At 60.3% G+C, this 25,632-nt stretch overlaps 1 protein-coding gene across 1 annotated transcript in view; it reads left to right on the forward strand.

The window, feature by feature from the left end:
• WWP2 (WW domain containing E3 ubiquitin protein ligase 2) overlaps window positions 1-24,769 on the forward strand; it is a 113,930-nt gene extending 89,161 nt beyond the window's left edge. Inside the window, exons 9-24 of the mRNA XM_056137260.1 lie at window positions 4,625-4,714; window positions 10,708-10,882; window positions 16,471-16,525; window positions 19,068-19,149; window positions 19,528-19,656; window positions 19,850-19,925; window positions 20,078-20,149; window positions 20,350-20,438; window positions 21,502-21,661; window positions 22,518-22,651; window positions 22,836-22,976; window positions 23,168-23,288; window positions 23,398-23,502; window positions 23,901-23,997; window positions 24,135-24,207; window positions 24,625-24,769. Of these exons, the coding sequence (XP_055993235.1) occupies window positions 4,625-4,714; window positions 10,708-10,882; window positions 16,471-16,525; window positions 19,068-19,149; window positions 19,528-19,656; window positions 19,850-19,925; window positions 20,078-20,149; window positions 20,350-20,438; window positions 21,502-21,661; window positions 22,518-22,651; window positions 22,836-22,976; window positions 23,168-23,288; window positions 23,398-23,502; window positions 23,901-23,997; window positions 24,135-24,207; window positions 24,625-24,724 (1,699 nt within the window). The 3' untranslated portion in view covers window positions 24,725-24,769. The remainder of the gene's footprint in view (window positions 1-4,624; window positions 4,715-10,707; window positions 10,883-16,470; window positions 16,526-19,067; window positions 19,150-19,527; window positions 19,657-19,849; window positions 19,926-20,077; window positions 20,150-20,349; window positions 20,439-21,501; window positions 21,662-22,517; window positions 22,652-22,835; window positions 22,977-23,167; window positions 23,289-23,397; window positions 23,503-23,900; window positions 23,998-24,134; window positions 24,208-24,624) is intronic.
• Window positions 24,770-25,632: the final 863 nt, after the last annotated feature.

Raw genomic sequence — 25,632 nt, forward strand, 5'->3', positions numbered from 1 at the left:
AGGCCTTCCCGGCCCTGTTTCTGGAGTGGGGTCTTTGTCTCCGCGCGGGCAAGCCATCTGTTTGGGGTGTCGATGGGCACCAGGGCGACTCCCCCGCCACCCCTTCCCCGGGCAAAAAGCGTGTGTTCAGTGGTGACACGCGGGTCTGCAGGAGGGTGCGTGGCAGCTGGACGGGGCTGGGCTTGGCACGCGTCATGCTTCTGACGAGCCTCCCTGGGATAGATATTTTGAGCCGATCGATAAGTCAATTTGTGAGGACCGCGTCCACATCTCTGATCTGGACCTGAAATTCTCACCCACCTTTAATCCCTTCCCATGGAATCCTGCACCTTGGGAATCTGGGATTCCGTCTGCATGTTGGGGAACTTCAGTAGGAACTGGAGGTGACAGAATCGGGGTGGCAGCATATAGCCCGCCGTGACTGAGGACAGAGAATTTCTTTCCCCAAAACCCCTTAAGGAACCCTGCGAGGAGCTAGCAGGTGTGGCTCTGATGGGGTTCAGGCTCTCCCCTTCTCCCCTCATCCCCCCAGGATGATAGGATGCCGTAGCGGCCTCTTAGGACCCATGGGAGCCAAGGTAATTCAGGTTCCAAAAAGAATATATATATATATATATTTTAAAATTTTTTTAAAAAAAGGCCCCTAAGATGAATTGAATGGGGAGGCAACTTTTTAAGCACTTTCAAACACACCAGGCTGTGTAGCTCCTGGTGCCTCTGAGAGCCACTGATCCGAGGCCAAGGAGCAATGTGTGAAGAAGGGACCTGCATTGGGCTGGAAGCTTTGAACACGGTTCCTGAGAGCATCAAAGAGCACTATTGAGTGGCGGAGGCGGTGATCCACGTGACCAACGACGCCAGACCGAGACCCTGAGGTAGCGGCCCTGAAAAGCCCATTCATCTCAGCGGGCCCAGAAGGGCCCGAAGCCTCAGCCCTGGCGGATGAAAGGTCGGCGCCAGACTCACTGCGGAGACCAAACCCCGCCAGTCGAAAGGCCGCGTCTATGTGGGTCAGCGGTGACCGTGGACAAACGAGCACAGGAGGCGGCGGCCGAGCCAAGAACCGCCCGGCTGTGTCGCCTGAATGGCGGGGAGCGGTCCGTTTGAATTCCCAGGCGCCGTGCAGGGTTCGGGAGGAGTTGCGAGTTCCCTAAGAAAAGCAGCGGGGCCAGGTCATGGATCAGGGAGTGCCCACCTGGACATTTAATCCGAGCAGGAGTCCAATTTGAAAGGGGGAGCGGGGAAGAAGTCAATATAGGAAAGAAGAAAGGAAGAGAAAAGGCAATGGATGAAAGGTCTGGCCCTGTGATAGCTTTTTTCCGAGCTCAGCTGATTGAGAGGGTTCGCAGGAGAACACTGAGATTCCCCGGACAATGGCAGTGTCAGCAGGCGGGCGTCAAAGATGGGCTGGGCAGAGCTCGTGGAGGTGCGGAACAGGCAGCTGTGACTTGGGAATGTCACCAGTCCCCTCCCCGGCCAGCCGCAGGAGAGCGTGCTGTCCGGGGGAGGCGTTAATTCTGGCCAGGCGGAGAATCCCCATTGACCCCCACCCCTCATCATACATGAACACGTCTCCCCCTTTCCTCGCCCCAGATGAAGTATAAAAGAAGTGAAAGAGGAGCCTCCTTGTTAGATGAAAGTGGCCGTTGACTCAAGGATTCCTAGAAGAAAAGAAAAGAAAAGAAAGTGTTTCTAAGATGCACGCAGGTCCTGTGTTTCCAGAGGGGGCGGCCCCATCCGTTCACCCTGGACGGCTTTCCCGGAAGTGGCAGCCAAGCGTCCAGACTGACTCTCTGTTTGCTTCCTGATTGTGGGGGAAGGGAGGATCCCGGTGCAGGTGACACGCGACCAGATCCCCTGGGCACAGATGGAGCCTCCGCGAGTCAGTCCTTCCCCGGAAGCTCGCTCTTTCTCTTGTGTTGGTGGTGTGGGGACCAAGCCCGGGGTCTCCTGGGTGCGAGGCAAGTGTACTGCCACTGAGCCACGTCCCCAGCCCCTCTAGCTCTTTTCCAAGACTTTGCTCCTTTCCAGGTTATTTGGGGCTTTACTCTGACTGATCACAGAGGTCTTCAGGAGCCCCTGGGGTAGGATACCCCCACCATCTTCCCATGACCTGACCGGGCCCTGCCTCTTGAGTAGCTGCTTGAGACTTGACCCAAAGGGAGAAGATGTTCAGTTTCACCCAGTCTACACTTCCGTCTGGCCTTTTTCTGTTTTGCTTCGGGGCTACCCCTGGCCTTGCTGAGGGTTTATTCCAACTCTGTGCACAGGGATCCCTCCTAGCGGGCTTGGGACTCTATGGGATGCCGGGGGTCTAGCCCGGGTTGGCCATACGAGCCCTACCTGCTGTACTATCACTCCATACCCTCCCCCTTTGTTGCCATAATATTCTTTCAAATTAAAAATACCAAAGGAAGTATGAGGCTCTTCATTTTCTGAGCTGGGAGGAAGAAACTGAGGGGGGCCTAAATCAAACCCCCAGTGTTCACTTCAGTCAGAACCTGGAGCAGGAATGTCGGGAGAGCAGATGAGCTGGGGCTGTCTTCTGAGTTTCGTAGCCCCCTGGGTTTCGGCCCAGGAGCTCATCCCTTCTGAGGGCTGGAAATGTGGAGCCTCTTGACCTTATCAGTGGTCCCCATCGCTGACCCTCCCTGTGGTGCAAATGTGCTGACGGTGTCTGAGTGGGTGGCCATGGTGGAGAAGGATCTGAGAAACATCCTCCCAGTGCTCAGGTTCCTCCTGCCCCCTGCCTGCTGTCATGAGTTTCCTTTAACCCCCAATTCTCCTCTTCCCCTTCCCCCCCCCAACTTCTAGCGTCCCCTGGCAGAGTTCAAAAGGAGTCATCTGTCAACTGCAGCTGGTGGCCACGTGGGACTGACTTAACCTTTCTCACTCTCACTCCCCCGTGGAGGGCTGTTCTCCACATCAAAGCACGGAGGCTTGAGGGGAGCCCAGTGCCCAGAGCCCTGTGCAGACGATGGTGTGTCTCATTCCATCCAGACCTCAGTACATCGGTGCACTAGCTTCCGGGGGCACGGACCAGACCCCCAGGCCTCAGTGGGCGGTGGCAGGGAGCGGAGCCTGTGCTGACGGGGCAGATGCACCAGGCTGAGTGGCAGAAGCGACGGTCTTTATTTCCTTTGTTTCTGCCAGAATGTGTTTCCTCACAGATAGCTGCGTTCTGTGACACCACCGCATCAAAACTTCAGGGCTCGCAAGGAAACAAAAAGGACGAGGTGCTTGACTGTCTGGATCTTTGCTAGTGCCACAAATGACAGGGACATCAGAAAGACAGTGGTGCAGTGAGCACAGGCCAAGTGGGAGAGAGGCAGGGAGTACGGTGACTGGGGATCGGAGGCATCAGAAGGGCGCTGGACATGTGGTAAACAGAGGGTTCTCGGGAGCGCCAAGGGAATGCAGCCCGGGAGAGGGCGGGGCAGGCCGGTGCCACCCGGTCAGCTGCAGTAGCTGCTGGGGGTGGATCCCTCCAGAATGAGGCTGAGCTCGGGGAGAACAACGTCAGACCTGACCTGAGAGTCGCGTTGCTCACACGGAGCGTATCCCAGTCTCTCCTTTTTCACCCTATTGGATCAAACCGCGTGCTCAAGTCAAGCATGTCAGCAGAACCAACTGTTCCAGCTCCCGAAGAAAGGTCACCTGCAAGGCAGGATCCTGAGGCTAAAAGCAAATAGAGACTGCGAGAAGGACACGGGCTCGGAGGGGCGGGCGGCGGGTCCTGTGTCACTGGCGGGCGCCAGGCTCATAGTTCACTGAATCTGTGGGGTGAGGGGTGAGTGGGCCCCTCATTGGGCTTTGTTCTCCCTGGGCCACATCTGCTACCTGCTTCTTCCCATTGGCCCTGATGAGTCACCCTTTGCACCCAGACCTCATGCTGACTACACACCTGGCCTCAGGTGGAAAGCCAATAAATAGCGGGGTGCTGGCCTTCTAGTTCTACCCAGGTTTTAAGGAATTCTGTGTTCTACAAACAGACGTGGACATGGTGGACAGGGGAGATCAGCTGGCTGTGGGGCTTTAAGAGGTAGCAGGGTTCAAAAGGTTTGAAGCACCTGGGATACAATGTAGGTGTGTCCCCGAGACCCTGAAATGGCACTTACATTTGGGAAGGAAACAGCCTGTGCGTCCCGGCACCTCTCAGCACATCTTTGACCCCCAAACAGCCCTGAAATACCAGTTCAGAAAAGTCTCATCAGGGCCATTGAGGGTGTTCAGTGGCAGTGGTTTTTCCTGGCACACTGAGTTCTGGAGGGCTGGGGGCGGTTTGGGTTCTTCTCAAGACACACTCACGGGGACCCCTTGGATGTTATGGGCCACAGGACCCCGGGCTGTGTTGTGTGGGGCTTCTCTGCTGTTCCCTTCAAAGTTCATGCCAGGGGCCAGCATGATACAGTTCAGTGAGTCGGGCATTTGCCTTGCATGTGGCCAACCCAGGTTCTACCCCTAGCATCACGTACAACCCTCAGAGCACTGCCAGGGGTGATTTCCTCAGTACTGAGCACTGCTGGGTATGGCGCCCTAAACAAGAAGCCAAACCCAGACGAAATCCACGACAGTTGGTGGGACTTTCTTTCTAACCAGCACCCCCCACCCGCCTCTTTTGCAGATGGGAGCAGCGAGAACTGCCCAACGGGCGTGTCTATTATGTCGACCACAACACCAAGACCACCACCTGGGAGCGGCCTCTGCCTCCAGGGTAAGGCTGCGCCCCCCTCGCCCCCCCCCCCCCCCCCGCCACTCTCCCTCCACCCTGCCTACTCCTTTCTCCTTTTCTCATCCTTTCCTTGACCACTGCATTGGCCTCGGCTGGCTGGCCTGGGCATTTCCCTGTGGAACCGAAAGCTTGTGTGTTTCACCCTTGTGCGGTTCACCTCAGAGGGACTGGCCACTGAGGGACGATTTTTCCTCCTCTTTCTGCAGAAGTGACCAAGAACAGGGACATTGACCCCAGGCCTGTGCTGGCTTCTGGGCCTCCTTAGGACTTAGGGTGGGAGTGTGTGGGGGCACAGGGAGGCAGGGAGAGCAAGAGTGTTCACTGATCACTCACATTCAGAGAAGGGCCTCTGGCTTCTGTCTGCCAGGGATGGCAGATCCTTTCACATTGCAGTGTCTCCCACGCTCGGGCATTTTTCTGCTCTTGGAAATGACTCCCAGAGGAGCAGCCTTTGTGAGGGGAACCCTTCACCTCCCCCCCCCCCCCCAGCGCTGATGGATGGCGGGTTACAAGCACAGGAACCCCGTAGGCAGGTGCCAGCACAGTCCTGCTCGGCCCCTGGCCCGCCGCATCAGCCCAGGCTTAGCCTTGGCTCCTGCCAGCTCTCACCATTGACCTGTCATTGGTGAGATGCTGTCTTCTTAGAAAACCACCAATTTGATCATGGCAGTGGTAGAGATTTTCATATTATGGAACTTTTTCAGAAATGTGTGCCACAGACACACAACGCAGAGTATGATAGCACAGCGGTAGGGCGTTTGCCTTGCATGTGGCCGATCTGACTGACCCGGGTTCAATTCCTCTGTCCCTCTCGGAGAGCCCAGCAAGGTACCGAGAATATCTCGCCCGCATGGCAAAGCCTGGCAAGCTCCCCGTGATGTATTCGATATGCCAAACACAGTAACAACAGGTCTTACAATGGAGACGTTACTGGGCCTGCTTGAGCAAATCGATGAACAACGGGAGGACAGGGACAGTAACAGTGTGCCACAGGGGCCAAAGCAATGGTCCAGCGGGGAGGGCACTTGCCTTGCTCATGGCCAACCTGGGTTCAGCCCCTGGCATCCTGTTGGGTCCCCCAAGTTCTGCTAGGAGTGAGCCTTGAGCACAGAGCCAGGAGTAAGCCCCAAGCACTGTCGGGCATGGCCCAAATACCAACCAAACAACCAACAACAACAACAACAAAAAAAAAAACAGGAAAAAAAAAACGTGCCCAATAGAATTTTCCTCAGCCACCCTGAACTTGAAGAATGATCCTGTTTCTCCTGTTCCAAGGGCTGTTTTTGTGCTGAATGTTTCCCTGGAGCGTGGCCCCTCCCTGCCACGAGGATGTGACAGAGACCACAACCTCCCCCTCCACCCTCGGCCCTCCTCCCCATCGCGCACTTGGGGGGTTTGTGTTTGTTTTCAGTTTTGCAATCAAGGGCTCGAATCCAGCGCCTGACAGGTACGAAGTCTCCATGCCCCCCAGCACACAGATCCTTGTTCATAGGGAAAATGGGGAAAATGACAGCTCCTGACTGAAATCCTTTCCCGTCCCTCCCTGTCACTCTGAGCAAATCCCAGACGGCACGTCACTCTGCTCACTTTTCATTGTATGTTTCTGAACAGTTGTTCTCTGGTTGAAAATAGAAGCACTGGCATGTTCATGCTGTTTCCTTCCCATTACCGAGCTGTCTGTCTGTTTCCGAGCTCTGGGCCTGGGGATGGGGCTTGCGGCAGAGCCCCTGGCCCCAGTGTGTGAGATCCTGGGTTCCATCCCCGATATGGGTCCCCCACAGAGCCCATAGGTTTCTCTGACTGTCTCTCCAGTGATGGGTATCAGTGACTCCTTTTTAGAGTGTGGGGACACACCAGTGGTGACTGGTGCCCAGGGTTTATGTCTGGCAGAGCCCGGGAACCATGTGATACCCAGGTCCAAGCTGGGGTTCCATCCCCTAGCCGTTTTTTCCGTGTGCACCCTGTTTCCCAGGTGGGAGTTCAGGGCAGCTGTGTCCCCTGGCTGGAGTGGCCCTCACCTTTCTGGCTGTGAGTGTGGAGGCCTAGGCCTGGCCAGCACATGAGAGAGACGTTCAGGGACAGTGTCTCTGGCTATGGTGGAGGGTCTGAGGGGGCATGTGGGTAGTCCAGCTCCCTCTCGGGATCATTGGCGTCTTCCCCGAATGCTGGGACTTCCTCCTGCCTTTGCAGCTCAGACCTCTGCGCCCCGGCTCTTGCTTTTAGGGCATTTGTAGGGAACCGAGAAGGACAGAAGGACTGATGGTTTCATCTGAGGGTTTAGGGCATGTTTGGGGGGAGATAGTTAGCCACTGGAGGGCCGCAGCCTGGAAGCGGTGGAGCCTGTGGACTCGCTTCCTCCCGCCAACCCCCTTCGGAGCCCTCAAACGAGGCTCCTTTGCTCCTGGAGCTGTGAGCACCGGCCTGGGAGCATGGTGCAAATAATCACGGACTACCCTTGAGGAGGAGGAGGAGGAGGAGGAGGAGGACCCCCCACCTGCTGGAGTCGGGGGCTCCCCCTGATGGCCTGGGAAGGCTGTGCTGAGGGACTGAGCAAGGAGCATCTTCTCTGAGGGGGGAAGAGGTGCTGCCCCAGACAGGAATCCCGGCAGTGCAGAGGAGGCCCAGGTACGCGTGTAGTTCTCCAGGTGTGGATTTCCATTCCCGCTCCCCATCCCCCAATCCTCTCAAATGGCAGCAAAGGATAAGAAGCAAGTGTAGGCCTCAGGGATGGAGGGATGGACGAGATGCGGTTTCTGAGGATGTGTGGCAGCGCCTTGGAGCTTAGAAAACCGCAGCGATCAGAGACACACGGAGGGGTGTGTGTGTGTGTGTGTGTGTGTGTGTGTGTGTGTGCATGTGCACACATGTGCGCACGCTTCATATGGTGATATTTAGGGACCTTTTCCTGTCTCTGTGTGTTTTGAGACTGAAAGCTTTCATTCAGGGCCTGGGAAGATGGCTCACAGGGCCAGCACGCGTGATCTGCTCGCAGAAGGCTGAGTTTTGTTCTCTAACACAGCCCTGAGAGTAGCCCAGGTGCTGCCGAGTGTGGCCCCAAAGCCTGCAGATCGGTTGGAGGAGTGCCCACTGGGCACGATGGAGGAGCGCCCACTGGGTACGTGTGTCTGTGAGTTCAACCCCTGGCTACTGTGACCTCCGGGCCACAGCAAGTATCACCTCTGGCCACTGCAGCCATGTGTGTGACTCCAGGAACACCCCAGCCAAGTGTGTGACCCCTGGACTTTGTAACAGCAGCCACAAAAAAGGCAGGGGAGGGGTGGAGGGGGAGAGAAAGGGGTGGGGGAGGAAGGGAAGAAGGAGAAAATGTGCAGGACGGGTTAGTCTCGGATTGTCACTGTGGCTTCCATCCGTCGGCCACCATGTGAGCACACACAGAAACACGTGTATACACGCAGCCATGGGACTAATAGGCCCTGGCACCCTGGGGTGGGGGGTAGGATGGCTGCTAACTTAAGGCAGGGGTGAACTTGGGAAAGGGGTTGGGGGTGCAATCCCCATGTCAAGATGGGAGGATTTATTTTGCTGAGAAAAGGGACCAGTATCAGGGAAGGGGCTACAGATGGCGATATTTAGGGACCTTTCCCTGGAGCAGCTGGTGACAGCCAGTCACAGCTTCCAGCCAGCCTGTCCATGACTGGCTTTTCAGTATGAACCAACAGGTGGGAAAAAATGGGCTTTGGGGACAACAGAGTACGGAGCTGGCAAAAGCGTCTACAAGGGACACAGAATGGCGATTCATGTCCTCAGTGGTTTGGAAGAGAGCTGGAGAGATAGCACAGTGCGCAGGGCACACTTGCCTCAGACACTGACCACAGCTTGCTCCCTGGAACCTCATTTAGTTATGGAGTACCAGAAGGGATCCCTGAGCCCCTTGGGGGTGTGGCCCAGATCCTCCTCTAGCTTCACCTCTTTGACCCCCAAAAAAAGTTTGGGAGGAGATAAGGCATCTGTGCAAGAATTGGAGACCGTTACATGAGCTCTGTGGAAAATAAGGAAAAAGCACAAGGGGTCTGGAGAGAGCGGGTGGGATTAAGGCATTTGCCTTACATACAGCCAACCCGGGCTCACTCCCGGCACATAGTCCCTGGAGCCTTGCTAGGAGTAATCCTTGAGCACCCCAGGGAGTGGCCCCCAAAACAAAGACTAAATGCCAGTAAGAGCTTTTAGGTATCTATTAGGAATCTATTAGTAAAGGGGAGCACACATTTTAAAAATGCGGCAGGAGGATTCAAGTTGGAAATAGGTCATTCACAGGTGAGAGCAACAGGTCCGAGGTCTAAAGAGTTGTTTGGCAAGGAAGAGTAAGGCAAGGATGGATCATCAGAAACAGAGTCAAAGCAGAGTGTCGGCACAGAAAGGTCTGAACCTATTGCTTTATTTTTTAAAACCAAGGTGCACAATTATCCCAGCCCACAAGATGAAAGGTATTGCCTTATTTTTTTTTTATCATACCTAGTCCATGTTCCACTTCTCCCATTTGTCATCTGAGTGTTTTTACATTTGATTTGTTGTTCAATGATTTGTTTGATTTGTTCAGTCCAACCCAAACTCAAGGTCAACAGGTTGCTTTAAGCTGACGCGTCTCCCAAGCCTCTGAATCTGTGACTTGCCTTGCCCGCTATGTTGTAGTTTTTTCAAGTCATGCCTGGGTATTTGCTTTGTAGAATTTCTTATTTTCTAGATGTTGGCAGATAATGGCTTCATACGGTAGTCTAACACTCTAGAAATCAAGTCTAGAATTATCTCTCTAGCCTTGTCCTTTCTGTGAACTGGTAGTTATAAAAAGAGGTTTGAATTCTATAAATCATTTTTTTAAAAAATGACGTTAATTTACTCACATTAAGATGTACCAATCTCGGAGGAATAGTATGCTGAGTTTTGACAAGTACATAAATTCATGTACTGCACAACTCTTCAAAATATAATTACTTCCTTTGTCCCACAGATTTTCCTGTTTTTTGATAACTTCTTTTTTTGATGACTTCTCTGTGCGCGTGTGTGTGTGTGTGTGTGTGTGTGTGTGTGTATGTGTGTGTGTGTAGAAATCCAGTCACACCTAGCACACACAGCTGAGAACCTCCCCATCTGCTGGAGTGCAGCCTTGCCTAGGCGTAGATTAGAACCCACAATGGAAGGATTGCGTCCTCACTAGAGAGAGTGACATCTCCGACTGTTGAGACCGACTCTTCTTCACAGGGCCATGCAGCTCCTTTTCACCAACACTTCCTGTCATGAAATGCCCAGTTACCAACCACACAAACTAGGTTTCAGATCCGTTCAAACAAGGACCGGTTCAATCAAACCTCTTCTTATAGCTACTAGTTTACAGAAAGGACAAGGCTAGAGAGATTATTCTAGAGTTGATTTCTAGAGTGTTAGACTACAGTATAAAGCCATCATCAGCCAATATCTAGAAAACAGGAAATTCTACAAAGCAAATACCCAGGCATGACTTGAACCAGCTGATGTACTGAAAATTCTCGGTGTCGTTATCCTGGTTTCAGACGAAACCCGCTCCAGTGGTTGGGTCAGTACGCCTAAAGGGCTGCCTTCCCCGTCTCCTCCATTCTCCCCAGTGTTCCTGCCTTACCACCCAACCGCATAGGGTCTCCAGTTCAAGGTAGCAGCCCCCAGGAGAGGATGCTGACGTTTCCCAGAATCCCTAGCGAAAGCCCCGAGTTCCATCCCGATTGATTCGCTGTTGGCCACGTGACCCACTCCCGGTTCTGCCCCCTGCAGCCCCCCGCCCCCCCCCCAATGTGGGAACCAAGAGCTGAGGTTGAGGATGGGGTTGCTTGTGGCCGTGGGTACCGCAGGTGCCCGCTAGCATCCCCGAGTCCCCGGGAGCTTCCGTGATGGTTCCTGGGGGCAGCCAGGCCCCGAGAGGAGCTGGCATTGGCAAGCGGACACCGGTGAGCGGCCCCCGGGTCTCACTCTGGGCCTCCTCCTTGCAGCTGGGAGAAGCGCACTGACCCCCGCGGCCGCTTCTACTATGTGGATCACAACACGCGGACCACCACCTGGCAGCGGCCCACGGCCGAGTACGTGCGCAACTACGAGCAGTGGCAGTCGCAGCGGAGCCAGCTGCAGGGTGCCATGCAGCACTTCAGCCAAAGATTCCTCTACCAGGTGAGAGGCCCGCAGTGACCCGGCAATTCCTCCCGCCGCTGTGACATTCCACAGCTCCTGCCCGAGCCACTCCGGGTCCGGCCTCTGCGTCTGGGCGGGGACGCGCCATCGCCCTGCCTGCCATGCCCTTCTCTCCTGGCCCCTCCAGCCGAGTCGGTCGGTCAGGAACCCTGGAGGCCAGGGGTCGCCCCTCTGCACCCCAGATCTCCAAAGCAGAGTAGCCCCCACCACCCTCCAATCCTCCTTCCATTGTTGCCGCCAGTTTTTCTCAGAGATTTGTAAGAGCAGAACCTTGAAGTTTCATCTAGAATCATCTTCTCTTAGACCTTGATTCCTGAGGCCCCCCTGCCTGCACCCCATCCAACTAGTTGTCCTCCCACCCCGGTTTCCTGCTGTGACCCCCTACTTATGCCATCATCCCCTTGGAATATCCCTGGGGCCTTCAGGGGCTGTGTGACATCCCTCCCCCACCCCGCTTTGAGAACTAATGCTCTCGATCAAGGCTTGGTGTGCTGGGGTCCTGGAATCCAGCCAGCCCCTGCCCGTCCTGTAAAAAAAGTTTTATGGGCGTGTGCCACGTCCAGTGGTTTTCCGACTGTGGCTGCTTTCATGTGGCCCCCTCAGGGCTGGACAAGCATGGCTGAGGTTGGGTCACACCTACAAAGCCTGAGATAGTAGAGAAGGTCCAGCCCTTCCCCATGGGGTGGTCAGGGCAGCCTCTGAGCCCACCTGCTGCTGATTCCTCCTCTTTCCCTGCAGTCTTGTCTGCTGGTCCCTCTGGGCTATTTCTGGAGGTCACTGTCACAGTGCAGTGGCAGGTTGAAGGAAGCGGGCGTGGGGGGGGGGCTTTCGTTCCGCACTTGTCATCATCATTTTTGTCTGTGTCACTTACACTTTCTAGTCCAGAACTCAGGGCACTGTGGGCGAATGTTCTCCCATCTCCTGTGGCCCTTTGGGAAGCCCCAGTTCTCCTTCCTGTCTCTGCCCTATGAGTCTCCCAGAGTGGCCGGGCCTGGTGGTGGCGGTGGAGTTGGTTGAGGGTGGGCAGTGGGTGGGGGGGGGGGGGACGCATCCTCACAGCCTCTTTGGACAGGAGAGGAGGGTCCCCAGATCGGAACCCTGACGGCATTTTCTCTGAGCACCATGCACAGCAGTGGATGTGGGTGGTAGTGGTGATGGTCTGCAGTGGCCCCACAGAGGATTATGGCGTGTGGGACACTGTGCCATCTGAGCTGGCCTCTGACATCTGACCTTGGCTGGATCCCGGGCACTCCCACTGAAGAGGAACTCTGGCCCCACCGTCCTTGCCTGCATTTGACACTGCCCTAATTACATGTCCAGGCAGCCCTGAATCCCCATGAAGGAGAGCCAGAGTGACACTGCTACTGTCAGCCTTGGTGGCATGTCCCCTGGTGGCATGGCTTTTCTTCTTCTGGGGAGGGCAGGTGTTTGGGGTGTCTGCTGTTGTACCAGGAGAAGGCTGTTGAGGACTGGGGTTCCCTACTGTGGGGTTCCCAGGTTCTAATCAGTTTAACGCCTGTCCCTGGCACGGCCTGGTGGGCCCATGGTGGTACCTCACGTGGAGCTGGGAGCCTCGCCCCGTGGCCCAGTGTGGTGTGTCTCAGACCTGGATTAGTCGGATCCATCTCTGCCTTTCCGGATTGTCTTTCTGGTGCGGGGCCTCCGGGGCTCCACCTGCTGTTGTCCCCCTGACCGGCATGGGCCGGAGTATCTTCATCCTCTGAGGAGAGAGACATGGACATGTTTTTGGAGTCTCACCCAGTTTGGTCTTTCCATTTACCCACCAACTTCTCAATTTCATTGAAGAAGTCCTTGAGGGGAATCTCTCCTTCCTCCCCCACACTGCGTGGTTCTGTGGTTCCGTGGGCTGATGGCAGTGCTCGGCGTGCCAGATGGGCCGAAGGGCAGAGGCTGGCGCTCCCCGCTGCTGTGGGGCCTGCCCCCCTTTCTCCTTGGGGCTGCGTTGTCCTGGGGCCGGCAGAGGCTCCACGGGCAGAAAGGGAGCGGCCGGGGTGCGGCTGTCTGAGCGTTCTGCCGAGTTTCTCTCGTCTTGGCCGGGCGTTGGGGCTGGGGGGGCCCGCAGTGGAGGGGTCCCCTGTGCAGCGGCGAAGCAGGGACCTCTTGGACTCGGCTCCCGACGTCTGTCTGGCCGTTGCTTCTCCACCCTCTGGCTTTGGGCCGCCTCTCCTGTTTGCTGTGGTGCCATGTCCTGGTTACAGAAAGAGTCGCTCACAGAGGCTTATTCTGGGGTTTGGCCTTGGCCCAAGGTTTGACCGAAGAGCTGACGCTATACCAGCAGCTTTCCTTCCTCCTCCTCCTCCTCCTCCTCCTCCTCCTCCTCCTCCTCCTCCTCCTCCCCCCCCCCTTCTCCTTCTTCTCCTCCTCCTCTACCTCCTCCACCTCTTCCTCGTCTAAGTCGGAGACTTGGTCCTACCTCCCTGCCCTACAGAGAACCTGAAATGCGGATCAAAACGGAAATCAAGGGGACCTTGGGGTGCATGAGCCCGCTCCTGCCGTCTGCTCAGCACACGCCCTTTTCACTCTCTCTGTCCTTGTTCCCTTCTATTGTGGCCTGTCTCCCCTTCCTCCTGCCCATCACTACCCCCACCCCCCGTTCGTGCTTGCCTGGCAGCTCCGTGCCCACCAGATGTTTGCCCAGGCAGCAGCCTTCTGTCCTCTGGTGCTTGGAGGACGCCTGTCCGTGGGCAGCTGGGCATCCCCGCGATGCCCCTTTCGGCCAGGCCTGCCTCAGTTCCTGTGATCCTTTTTCCTGTCCGTCCAACTGCCCATGACCATGGCTAGGAGATTGGCGGGATGAGCTCTGCGGCTCACGTGGCGTGGAAGTGGGGCAGCCTCGGGAGAACCTGAGTGGGACCCCTGTGGGAGGGGAGCCGCCTTCCCTGGGGGCACCACCCGGGGCCCTCCCTAGTCCCGGGTGCTCTTGGCGTCATTTGCTAGACATTCTTTATTTCTGACTTTGTGTCTTAAAATATTCCTGGGAGGCCACTCAGCATCCCCAGGAGACGTGACCTCGCTCATGTGAGCTCCCTGGCTCGGGGCCGGCACCCCACATCTCCCGGCCCGTGTGCTAAGTGAGTGAACCGGCCCGGGGCTCTCCCCAGTTCCCGCCGGTCTCACGGACTGTGGCGGGAGGAGAGGGGGCTGCCTGTGGGTTCCTGGCACACGGGGGATGGTGAGGGGGGGACTTGGGGGTTTTCCCACCCGGACTCGGGGCTTTCATTTCTTGTTTCTTCTTGGCATCCCCTCATTTCCTCGTCGGGTTGCTCAGGCCGTGCCAACCAGGAAGGAATGTCTCGGGTGGCCACGCACTCCTCTGCTGTCCCTGTGAACGGGGCGGTCCTTCCCCAGTGGTCGTGGGTCTGTCTCCCCCTCGCTCCCTTCCTCTGGCTTCTCTCCGTGCCTTGGGGCACGTGGGCGAAGGCGAGGTTGCAAGAGCAGGGCTGAAGAATACTTGTTTCTAGTGCAGTGCAGGTCATGGAAGCTGGTCTACAGAGTTGTAGAGTTAAGGAGAAGAGGGGACAGAGGGGCCCTGGCCTCGGCCCCAGCCCCGCAGGGACCACTTGGGAGCTGGTTTCCCACTGAGAGCTTCCAGGTGCTTCCTGGGCCAGGCACTCCTGTGGAAGAAGGCCTGAGGCCTTTTTGTACCAAATGCCACTTCCTTCCACGGCTTCCAGCAGCTTCTGGAATCTTCTCTTGCAGGGCCCCAGCGCCCTTGCAGTCCACCATCCCTGCCTGCCGTGCGCGTGTTTCTCACAGCCCTTCTCTGCGTTGGGTCGCGAATACTCCGGCCCCTGTTCTTCCTTCCGTCCCAGCCTCAGATGTCGGAGGAACTCGGGTTTTATGTGCTTCCCCATCCCACCAGGACGGACTGGGGGATCCCTCTCCCTGCACCCCCTCCATGTGAATCACAGTGGAGGTTCTGAGCATGTCCTCGAGGTGGGTCACCCCGAGCGGAGCCTCCACACCCCGGTGTAGCTCAGCAGGCGGGTGGGGTGGGGGAGGCCCCCTCTGCTGAACCCACGGTTTCAAGACTTAAACGTCTTTGTTGGAATTTGCTTTGGAAGGATTCCTTGTGCTGCCACCTTGGAAAGAAAGCGTCTGTGTCCCGCAGGCCGGGGGTGGAAGGAGGGCTGTGGAAAGGGGGGCTCCTGGCAGCAGACGGCCACCGGTGTTTGCTTAAGCCCAGACTGAGCCTCATTCATCCTCCTGCCCGTGTGTGGCTCCGTGGCCCCTGGAATGGGCCAGCCAGGCAGCCCCGAGCCTGCATGGAGAACTCAGTGCCCCTAGGTAGTGATTCCATCTCAGTAAGTGAAATGAAAATGCTTGAGGAAAACATACATATGCACACGTGCGTGCGCGCACACACACACACACACACACACACATTCACATGCACACACAATACACACGTGCAAACACACTTGCGCGCACACACACACACTCACAAAGACACACATGCTCACACACATGCTCACACACGCGCGTGCACACACACACACATACCCCCCCCAAAAAAACGGCCGGTCAGCCAGGCAGCCCAGAGTCTGCAAGGAGAACTCAGCGCCCCTAGGTAGTGATTCCGTCTCAGTAAGTGAAATGAAAATGCTTGAGGAAAACACACACACACACACACACACACACACACACTCACACAGACACATGTGTGCACACATACGTGCACACACGCGCACACACGCACACATACACGTGCGCACGCGCACACACACACACACTCACACACCAAAAAAACGGCCGGCCGGCCAGGCAGCGCTGAACAATACTTGTTTTATTTAACTCTGAACCCTTGTGACAGCGCCCCCTTCCCTGCAGGATACGGCAGCTCTCGGCCACGGCGGCCCTTCCCCTGAGACTCCTTGCTACGATGACGCGGGGAGTGGGGGTGGAGGGAGGGGGTCTTAAGGTAAACAGTGACCCCAGAGTCCTGGAGACGGCCCCCCTCCCCTGTGCTGCCACCTCGGCCCGGCCCCACCTCCTCAGACAGGCACCCGCGGACACTGCGCAACTTCAGGTCGGGCGCGGAGAAGAAAGGTGCTTTGTGAGGGGAAGCCGAACATTCCTGGGGGAGGCGCGGGCCCCCGGCTGTGAATGTGCCCTCAGTCTGGGCTCCCGCGCCCCTTCCCGCACCCCCAGCCCGGGGAGGGCCCAGCCCCCAGCCAGGAAGCACTGGGCGTGGGCAGGGCTTGTGGGAATGATTTCATTGGAAAGGCCTGCGATATTTTTTCCCCTCCCGTGTGTGGTTCTTGGAGAAAGTTGGAGGTGGTGGGTGATTTCAGTCGCCTTGGCCGCGGGAGCGGGAGCCGAGCAGAGGCGGCTGTCTTCCTGGGGCGCCACCCTCCCCGAGCCCACGGGGCTCCCTGCCACCGTCTGCCTCTTTTTTAAAAGAAGAGGAGCGGCCACCCCTGGGCCCCGCCGCGTCCCGTGTCCAGGCGCGCGAGGACCGCTCGCCCCTCTCCTTGGCCGTCGCTCCCCACCGGGACGGTGCCGGTGCCCCGCTAACCTCTGTGTTCTGCTGTCTCTCGGTCTAGTCTTCCAATGTGTCCGTCGACCAGGACCCGCTGGGCCCCCTCCCTCCTGGCTGGGGTAAGTACCGCGTGTGCGCTCTGTTCCCCACCCGCCTCCGCGTGGTGCCTCAGTTTCCTGTGTAGCTCCTCTCCAGCCTGCTGTGTGGGGCTGTCCCGCTGGAGCCCCTGTGGGCCATGGGGCAGCACAGGGGGGTCGAATAACTGCCCTTGGGGGTGCGCCGGACCCAAAGGCAGGCAAGGGAAACCGGACAGAAGAAGACCCTTGGCGTCTGGGTGCCACCAACTGTCAAGGTGCCCCGTCCTGATGGGATGTGCAGACGCCTTTGTTGCAGGTCTGACGCAGCATGCCCGGAGGGAGCCAGCCTGGACCCGCTCTGCAGCCAAGCTGGACCACCGCGGCCTGGCTCTGATGAGGGGCTGCGGGGCGGCCGGTGTGGCCAGAGGGACATAGATCAGGGCATGGGGCAGGGAGACTGGACATGCTTCCTTCGTGGGACCCCAGCAGGACCCCCTTGTCCTTGGAACCCGAGTGCCTTCCTGGGGTGGCATGCCCCTGGCCGAGGGCGCGACTCCAGGAGGAATCATGGGGACAGCATGTGGGACGGGGCCTGGTGTGGGCCGCACTGGCCAGTCGGGAGGGCTGGCTACAGACTGCGAGTGCTGGTTTGAGGGTGCAAGCAGAGGATGTTTTTTTCGGGGAGAGGGTGATCCCCAGAAAGGGCAGCCTCTGAGTTGGACCTTTTGCAGTCACAGCAGCTCCCTGGTGTCATTTACAAAGGTGCGGGGTCACTTAGGGCATTGCTGCTGCATTCCCACGCGCTGAGAGAGTGTTGCCTTGGGGTGGGGTGCCTTGGGGGTGTCAGTGGGGCTTTCTCACTGGGGAGCAGTCCCTGACGCCGCACCTGGCCCCTGAGCCGAGGGAAGCGCAGGTAACCTACAGGACAAGCACAAGGAGCCACTCAGGGCCCCCTCTAGCAGGGAACACCGGTGCCCCATGAATGACAATCTGGAATGGCGCATGGTGGCTGGTGTTGCTGTGACTCCAGCTGGTGGCTGGGTCACTTCTGCCCCTGCAGCCTGTGTGACTGGCTCCTGTGCCTGTTTGATCAGAGTTAGAGGGTGAGGGCCGGAGGGTGAGGGCCGGAGGGTGAGGGTCGGAGGGTGAGGAAGGAGGGTGAGGGTTGGAGGGTGAGGGCCAGAGTGTGAGGGTCAGAGGGTGAGGGTCAGGGACAGTTGTTAGAAACACACCAAGCTGCCACAGGCTTCAGACAGACCGATTGTTCTGCACCTTCCCGGTCAGAGTGCTGAGGGCTTTCCCTTCTCCCCCTGGGGTGGGGGTGAGGCTCAATGGGGACCCAGAGAACGGCGAGCCCAGGAGACAGTGCTCAGCCCTGCCTGGCTCCCCAGCGTGGGTCCCTGCACCTGCAGCAGCCCCGGCCCCAGCCCCGGGCCCGCTTCTGCCTCAGATGGGGTCAGTCTCTGCTCGTTCGAGAACTTTCCCAGTCCCCCATGACTCCAGGGTTGTGGACAGCTCGACTGTTGCTGCAGAGACCCAGCCCCCCCCCCCCCCCATAGCTCTCCCTGCCAGAGCCCGGGGCATAGGCCCCGACCCGCGGGATGGCCCGCGGCCTGCGGTCAGCTCTGGTTGTGGCCTCTGGCAGAGCAGCCGCCAAGGATCCAGCTCAAAGTGGAGGCGTCTGGGCAGGGAGCCGCTGTGCCCCCCCCCCCCACCCCCGCGGGGCGCTGGCCAAGCCCCCTCCCTTTGCCTCTACCCTGGGGTGGAGGCTGCCAGGGATGGCCGAGGGGGACCAGGCCCAGGCCCATGCTGGGACGCCCATGCTCTGCACCCCCATGGGCGTCCGGTCTTCAGGGCAGAGGCGGGGCTGCCTGGGACCCCTCCTGTCCACCTGAGCGGAGGCACCGTCCCCAATGCCCCAGACCACCAGCGAGAACCAGGGCTGCCCAGCAGCTCAGACGTGGCCTCTAGGGCTTCTGCTCCCCACCTCCTTCCCCAGTCGCCCCCCCCACGTCCCCTCCCCCACTCGCTCAGGGACGGGAACGGGCCAGAGCGAGCAGCGTTGGGGGCTGCCCAAGGCCCATCTTGAGCGCAGGCTGAGGTGTGGACCCAGAAGGCCTTTGTCTGCCCCGTCCCTGAGTGATCTGCACGTGGGGCATGTGCAGGGGGCTGGCGCGAGTCTACACCCCAGCTCTGCTGTGGGCGGGGGGGAAAGAGAAGGTGGAGGACGGACCCCCCTGTGCGGACAGCTGGTTGTAATTAGGCCTCCAGTTCCAGTGTGTGTGGGGGCTGCACCCTCTGTGCTGCCACGCCGCCCCCTCCCCTGCCCCTCCCCCCCCGCCCACCACCTCCAAGCGCCCAGCCCCTCTGGCCAGAGCCTGGTGCAGTGTTGCTGCGAACGTCCTGTCCCTCCCTCCCCGGCCCGGCAGCCAGAGTGCCCCCCCACCCCGTCCATGCCACAGCTGTCCTGGCTCTCCTGGGGGTGGGGCGGGGTGGGGTGAGGGTGCACCTCCCCGCACAGGCCGGGGAGAGGGCAGTGGACATGGCTCAGGAGGTTTCACAGTGGCCGTCTCTTCCCCCGCAGAGAAGAGACAGGACAATGGACGGGTGTATTACGTGAACCACAACACACGCACGACCCAGTGGGAGGACCCCCGCACCCAGGGGTGAGCATGTGGGCCAGCAGGCGCTCCCCCCACCCCCATCCCCGCCCCAGTGCTCGGACACCGTGGGGCCAGCTTGCCGGGACCCCCGACTGAGCTGCCGGGTGCAGGCGTGGCTGCTGCAGCCAAGAACACAACATAAGGAAGTGGAGGGACACGCCGAAGCCACTCACGGGGCCTCAGGATGGTGGGGTCGGAGGTGGTCAGCGACCCCAGGACGTGGCAGGGTGGGGATAGGGTGTGTGTGTGTGTGTGTGTGTGTGTGTGTGTAGCTGCAGGGCCCAGGGTGGGGGGGGCAGAGGAAACAGCCCCGTGAGGCCCCGTCCTAAGTGCTCCCCAGGCGGTAAGGCCAGCCCAGCCCCAGCCTTGCTTTGTGTCCAGGATGATCCAGGAGCCCGCGCTGCCCCCGGGCTGGGAGATGAAGTACACCAGCGAGGGGGTGCGCTACTTCGTGGACCACAACACCCGCACCACCACCTTCAAGGACCCGCGGCCCGGCTTCGAGTCCGGGTAAGGCTGCTCCCGCCCCCTTGTGGCCGCTGGGCTGAGCTCCGGGCAGCGCCCAAGAGCTGCGAAGCGTCGTGGCCCCCAGTGCGTTTCCTGGAGGCCTTTCTCCCCTGCAGACTGACACGGCATCTACCTGGCCAGCAGGTTGCTAAGTCTTGAGAAATTGCAACATCCAGCCCCTCTTTGCTTTTCCCAGGGCGAAGCAAGGGTCTCCTGGCGCCTACGACCGCAGCTTCCGGTGGAAGTACCACCAGTTCCGTTTCCTCTGCCACGTGAGTGCGGGGCTGGGCCCTCCTTGGCACCTGTCTTAGCCCGACCCAGCTTCAGGGAGGGCTTGGGTCTCGGGGAGCCTCAGTCAGAGGGAGAGTGGACGGGCCAGCTCCTGCCTGGCCCGGTCTCAGCTGGTGTCTCCTGTTCTCCGCAGTCCAATGCCCTCCCCAGCCACGTGAAGGTCAGCGTGTCCAGACAGACACTCTTTGAGGATTCTTTCCAGCAGGTTAGAGAGTGGCCACGGCGAGCGAGCCCAGGGTGGACACAGAGTCTGCCTCCTGCCTCTGTCGGCTGAGCCACTAACCCCCCCCACCCCATTGCCCAGTCCCAGAGCCCCCCTCCTGCCTCTGCCCACCTCACCCCACGGCCCGGTGGGGGGAGGGATGTCAGGGTGCAGCAGGCTAGCCTGATGCTCTGTCTCCCCAGATCATGAACATGAAGCCCTATGACCTGCGTCGCCGGCTCTACATTATCATGCGTGGCGAGGAGGGCCTGGACTACGGGGGCATCGCCAGGTGAGCTGGGCACCCCTCCCCCTCTCCAGGACCCCTCCTGGCCAGGCCCCCAGGAGAGGGCACGGGAGCAGGGCCCGGCCCCTCCCTCCCTCCAGTGATTGGGTCTCCGGGAGCCCAGGAGCTTCTTTCCAGCCACCGCCTCGCCTGGTCCCTGTGCCGGGGCGCTCAGGGTTGGTGCCCGGGGGCATCTGCACTCAAGCCTTGAGTCAGGTTCCGCGGGGTGTCGGGCACCTGACACATGTGAGCTACGTCACAGCCAGTGGCCTCGACCCCGGCGCTCAGCCCGGGGCCTGGCGTGTGGTCTCCCCCTCGCCCCTGTCCCCCCTACACCCCAGCGGGCTCCCTGACCACTGACAACACCCTGCCCATGGCCGCGGCAGAGGGAAGGGGACGCCCTGGCCCGCGGGGCACCGCCTGCCCCCTCGCTTGGTGGCGGGCTCACGTGCTTCCTCCGGCCTCCTGCTCGGGTGCTGACTGTGGTGGGTCGCTCTGCCTCCCCTGGTGACCTCCTGCAGCCTCTGCTCGGTGGCTTCCGGTGCGACCTGCCTGTGTGTCTCTCTCTGTGTCCTGCCAGTGGTTTTACCCTATGGTAGGTTACGTCATGCTGTTCTACCACAGGGTAGAACCACGGACAGGATACCGGGGCACCCTCTGCGTCCACCGACTCCTCGGCTGCCAGCCACGGACGCCCCTCGGCGCTTGCCCCTTGCTCTTTTGGCTCAAGCCCCAAAGCGCCCCGAGTCCTGGCTTGAAGCTCGTACCCAGGCAGGGGCTGTGCCAGAGGAGCACGAGGAAGGGGGCAGCAGGGGGGGCACGTGAGCGGCGGTGGTGGGAGTTGGGGCCGGCTGCAAGGCGGAGGGGGCTCAGGGCTGTCTCTCCAGAAAACCAGACTCCCCCCACCCCACCCCACCCCCACTTTCTGGCTACTCGCAGCGAAGCCCTTGCCGTGTGCTGAGGTGTGTGGCCCCCACCCTGCACCGGGCTCTGGAGCCTGGGGCAACGCCCTGGGAGGCACCGTCTATGGGGTCGGGCGGGAGCCCACGAGCTGGCCTCTTCCCCCCAGGGAGTGGTTCTTCCTCCTGTCCCACGAGGTGCTCAACCCCATGTACTGTCTGTTCGAGTACGCCGGGAAGAACAACTACTGCCTGCAGATCAACCCTGCCTCCTCCATCAACCCCGACCACCTCACCTACTTCCGCTTCATCGGCAGGTTCATTGCCATGGTAAGGGTGACACCCCTCTCCCCACCCTGGCACAAAATGCCCCAAGTGAGAAAATTTCAAGAGACCAGCCACCCTCCCTGTGTGTCCCCCCAGAGGCATCGAGCGGGTTTCTGGCTGACCGGTGGGGGAGTGACCAGGTAGCAGCCACCCTGGCCATCCCTCCGTGCTCTCACCCTGGGTGCCCCTTGACCTGCCCCATGCCGCTGACTCTGCGGGGGGGGCCCCCACCCCCAGCTGTCCAGGCCCGAGTGAGGCCCTTCTGGAAGGGGCTGGGTGTGGGCACATGCAGCCCCCATAGGACCCTCGAGCAGGCTGAAGGGCCATTGTGGCACCCACGTTTGTGTAGAGAGAGGAGCACGGTGGGAGCACAGAGGGGCTGTTCCGTGGGCCCCGTCTTGGGAGTATGTAGAAGGCGGGCTTGGGAGGCTTCAGGGGCCCGCCCTTCCCCCCACTTCCCTTCCCGCCGGCGCTGCCCGCTGCCCTCTTGGGGACAGGCTCTGTTCCCTCCCACCGGCGGGAGGCTCAGGAAGTGGGCACATTCCTGCCCGAGGGAGACAGCCCGGCCCAGGAAAACCCAGACACTTACTCACCGGCTGGCCACTGCTGGCTGACCCTGGTGTCTGCGTTATTCTCGGCCGCCTCCGGGCTGGCTCGGGGCATCTGCGAGGCAGGGCAGCTCCCGAATGGGGTGCTGAGCACCATCCCTGAGAGCACGAGTGGCCCTTTGCCGGAGGCTCCTGGTGGCCCTCTGCTCCGTCCCTGGGGACGGCCGGGCCACGAGAGGCCACCCAAGGGTGCCCTGCGGTTCTGAACCTTGGGGCCGGCCCCAGCCTCTCTGTGCCTGACACTCCCCCAGGCCCTGTACCACGGCAAGTTCATCGACACGGGCTTCACGCTGCCCTTCTACAAGCGCATGCTCAACAAGCGGCCCACCCTCAAGGACCTGGAGTCCATTGACCCCGAGTTCTACAACTCCATCGTCTGGATCAAGTGAGGCTGTGCCCCGCCTTTGAGTTGGGGTGTGGGGCTTCCTCTTCTCTGCCCCTGGGACCCCTGCCCTTCCCCTCTACCAGCCTCCCCCCCGTGGGTGGGCACTGGCCTGAGCGGGCAGCGGGGCAGGATGGCAGGATGAAGGGGGACCCGCCTAACCACCCCGTGTCGCACCCGTCCGCAGAGAGAACAACCTGGAGGAGTGCGGCCTGGAGCTCTATTTCATCCAGGACATGGAGACGCTGGGCAAGGTGACCACCCATGAGCTGAAGGAAGGCGGGGAGAACATCCGGGTGACGGAGGAGAACAAGGAGGAGTACATCATGTGAGCCTACCCCGGGGCCTCAGGGTGGACTGCCAGGCTTGCCCGTTCTTGTCCCCGGAGCGCTCGTGCGGGGCTCCCACACCAGTCCCCGGGGTCACCTGCCCCTGGTCCTTGGCCCTCCGTGGCTGCCCTGCACCATGTGGGGGGCCGTGTGGGCATGGTGCCAGCTGCCCTGCATGGTGCCCGGGCAGGCTGCTGACCGACTGGCGCTTCACCCGGGGAGTGGAGGAGCAGACCAAGGCCTTCCTGGACGGCTTCAACGAGGTGGCACCCCTGGAGTGGCTGCGCTACTTCGATGAGAAGGAGCTGGAGGTGAGCACTCAGCTGCCCGCCCCCCCCCTTCACCCCCGCAGCCCTGCTCTGGGGTACGGCCCCGCGGCAGTGGCCCCCGAGCGCCCACAATGCCCCGTGTTTCCTGCAGCTGATGCTGTGCGGCATGCAGGAGATCGACATGAGTGACTGGCAGCGCAACACGGTGTACCGCCACTACACCAAGAGCAGCAAGCAGGTGCAGTGGTTCTGGCAGGTGCGTCCACTGGCCCCTGAGGATCCCGGAGACATGGGGGCGGGCTGGCCACAGTCCCCGGGAGCCTGTGGGCAGGGTGGGGGGTGGGGAGCAGCTCAGGAGCTGTAGTTATCAGATTACACCTCCAGGGGTTCCATCCAGTGGCTTTTCTCCGTCCCCCCCAACCCCCCCCCCACTACAGAGCTTCTCTCCCTGCCAGCAGGGCGTCCGTCCTCTGGCTTTGGGCAGCCGAGCTGGACAGACAGGAAGAGCCACCTTGGGCCTCAGAGATGCTCTTGGAGCAAAGGCACATTCCCCCAGCACAGTCTCTTAAGGGGGCTTATGGGGCTTCCTCCACTGGGCCCCGTGTCTGCAGAGTGATGTGTGGGGTCGGGGGGTGGGGGGCGCGGCTGTTGCAGGTGGTGAAGGAGATGGACAATGAGAAGCGGATCCGGCTGCTGCAGTTCGTCACTGGGACCTGCCGCCTGCCCGTCGGTGGCTTTGCCGAGCTCATCGGTACGGCGCCCGTCCTGCCCGGTGCCCATGGGGGCGGGGTGGGCAGCTTGCCCTTGGGCGGAAGCTGGAGGAAAGTCCCTCTGCCCCCTGCCCGGGAATGGGATGTTTCTCTGACCCTGGCATGTCTCGGCACACAGGCAGCAACGGACCCCAGAAGTTCTGCATCGACAAGGTGGGCAAAGAGGCCTGGCTGCCCCGAAGCCACACCTGGTGAGCATGCGCGGGCCTGGGGGTGGCCGGAGCCCACAGACAGGGTGTGGGGGACAGGAACCGGCTTTGTGAAGCCCCAGGGATTGGGGTGCCTTGGAGGGGCTGTGAGGTGTTCGGATGCCTCTGCCTGCATCGTTTCTTATTGCTGGGGAATTGATTGCTCTCAGCCCAGGGAGCACTGTTTCCTCTGCCCCTGAGCCTGCAGGCAGGTGGGCAGGTGAGCAGGGCGACAGGTGAGCAGGTGGGCAAGGGGAAGATGAGCAGGTGGCAGGTGGGCAGGTGTGCAGGTGGCAGGTATGCAGGTGGGCAGGTGAACAGGTGAGCAGGTGGACAGGTGTGCAGATGAGCAGGTGGTGGGCGGGCGGGCTGTGTGAGCCCCGGGCTGCTGGCCCCACGGTGTTGCTCTCGTCTCCGCAGCTTCAACCGCCTGGACCTCCCGCCGTACAAGAGCTACGAGCAGCTGAAGGAGAAGCTTCTCTACGCCATCGAGGAGACGGAGGGCTTTGGACAGGAGTAACACCCCCCACCCCCCTGGCACAGCCCCGAGCCTGGTGGCCTTGTGTGGGACCGCGCTGTCCCCTGCTGGCGGCAGGAGGGCCCGACTCGCCATGCTCCCTGCTGGTGGCAGTCTGGAATAAAGCCCCCCCGGTCGCCTTTGGCCGTCCCCTCGCAGAGACCAGGGGCCACCCCTTTCTGCCATGCCCCCTTCTGCGTCCCTTGAGGGTGGGCGGGCCAGGATCCCGCCCAGCCAGGGCATCTGGCTTCTTAGCCGAGGAGGCAGCCACCAGAAGGGGGTGCTTCCCTGTGCCGGGGTCTTCGCCAGTACAAGCAGCTGTTTGCAGTGAAGAGGGGGGATGGCCGCCCCACGTCCGCCAAGGGCCAGCAGGCACTGACAGGGTGACCCTGCTCTGGGGGCGTCCAGGGATGGAGCCGGCAGACCCTGGCTCTCTCCCTTAGACTTGCCTGTCCGGGGTTGCTTCTGGTTCTGTGGTCAGCCTGCTGCTGTCGCCCCCCTCCCTCCCCCCAGGAGCCCCTGGACGTTGCCTGGACAGCCGCTCCTCTTGGGTAGCAGCCGAGCAGTGCTGTGAGCTCACGCTGGTCTGCGCAGGTTCTCAGCTTCCCCGTGCCCGAGGGTCAGGGGAGGGCTTGGGACCCCCGAGGCCATAGATCCTGGCTCCTCCCTGGGACAGGAGCCCCCTTTCCTGCCTGGCGCTGCTAGGAATAAAGTGTATCCGGGTATTCCTGGTGGGCTCCTGCCTTAGCCCAATTGCCTAGGCTTGCACCGAGCTGAGGGGGGGAGTGTTGAGACTATCTAGGTGACCACCTGCACCCCTGGGTGGCTAGAGTGTGGGAGGAACAGTGAGCACCTTCCACTGTAGGCTAGCCAGAGCAGCCCGACACCCTGCTGGGTTGTGGCGCCGCCCC

The sequence above is a fragment of the Sorex fumeus genome, unplaced genomic scaffold (assembly GCF_029834395.1).
Source record: "Sorex fumeus unplaced genomic scaffold, SorFum_2.1 ptg000122l, whole genome shotgun sequence".
Classification (NCBI taxonomy): Eukaryota; Metazoa; Chordata; class Mammalia; order Eulipotyphla; family Soricidae; genus Sorex; species Sorex fumeus.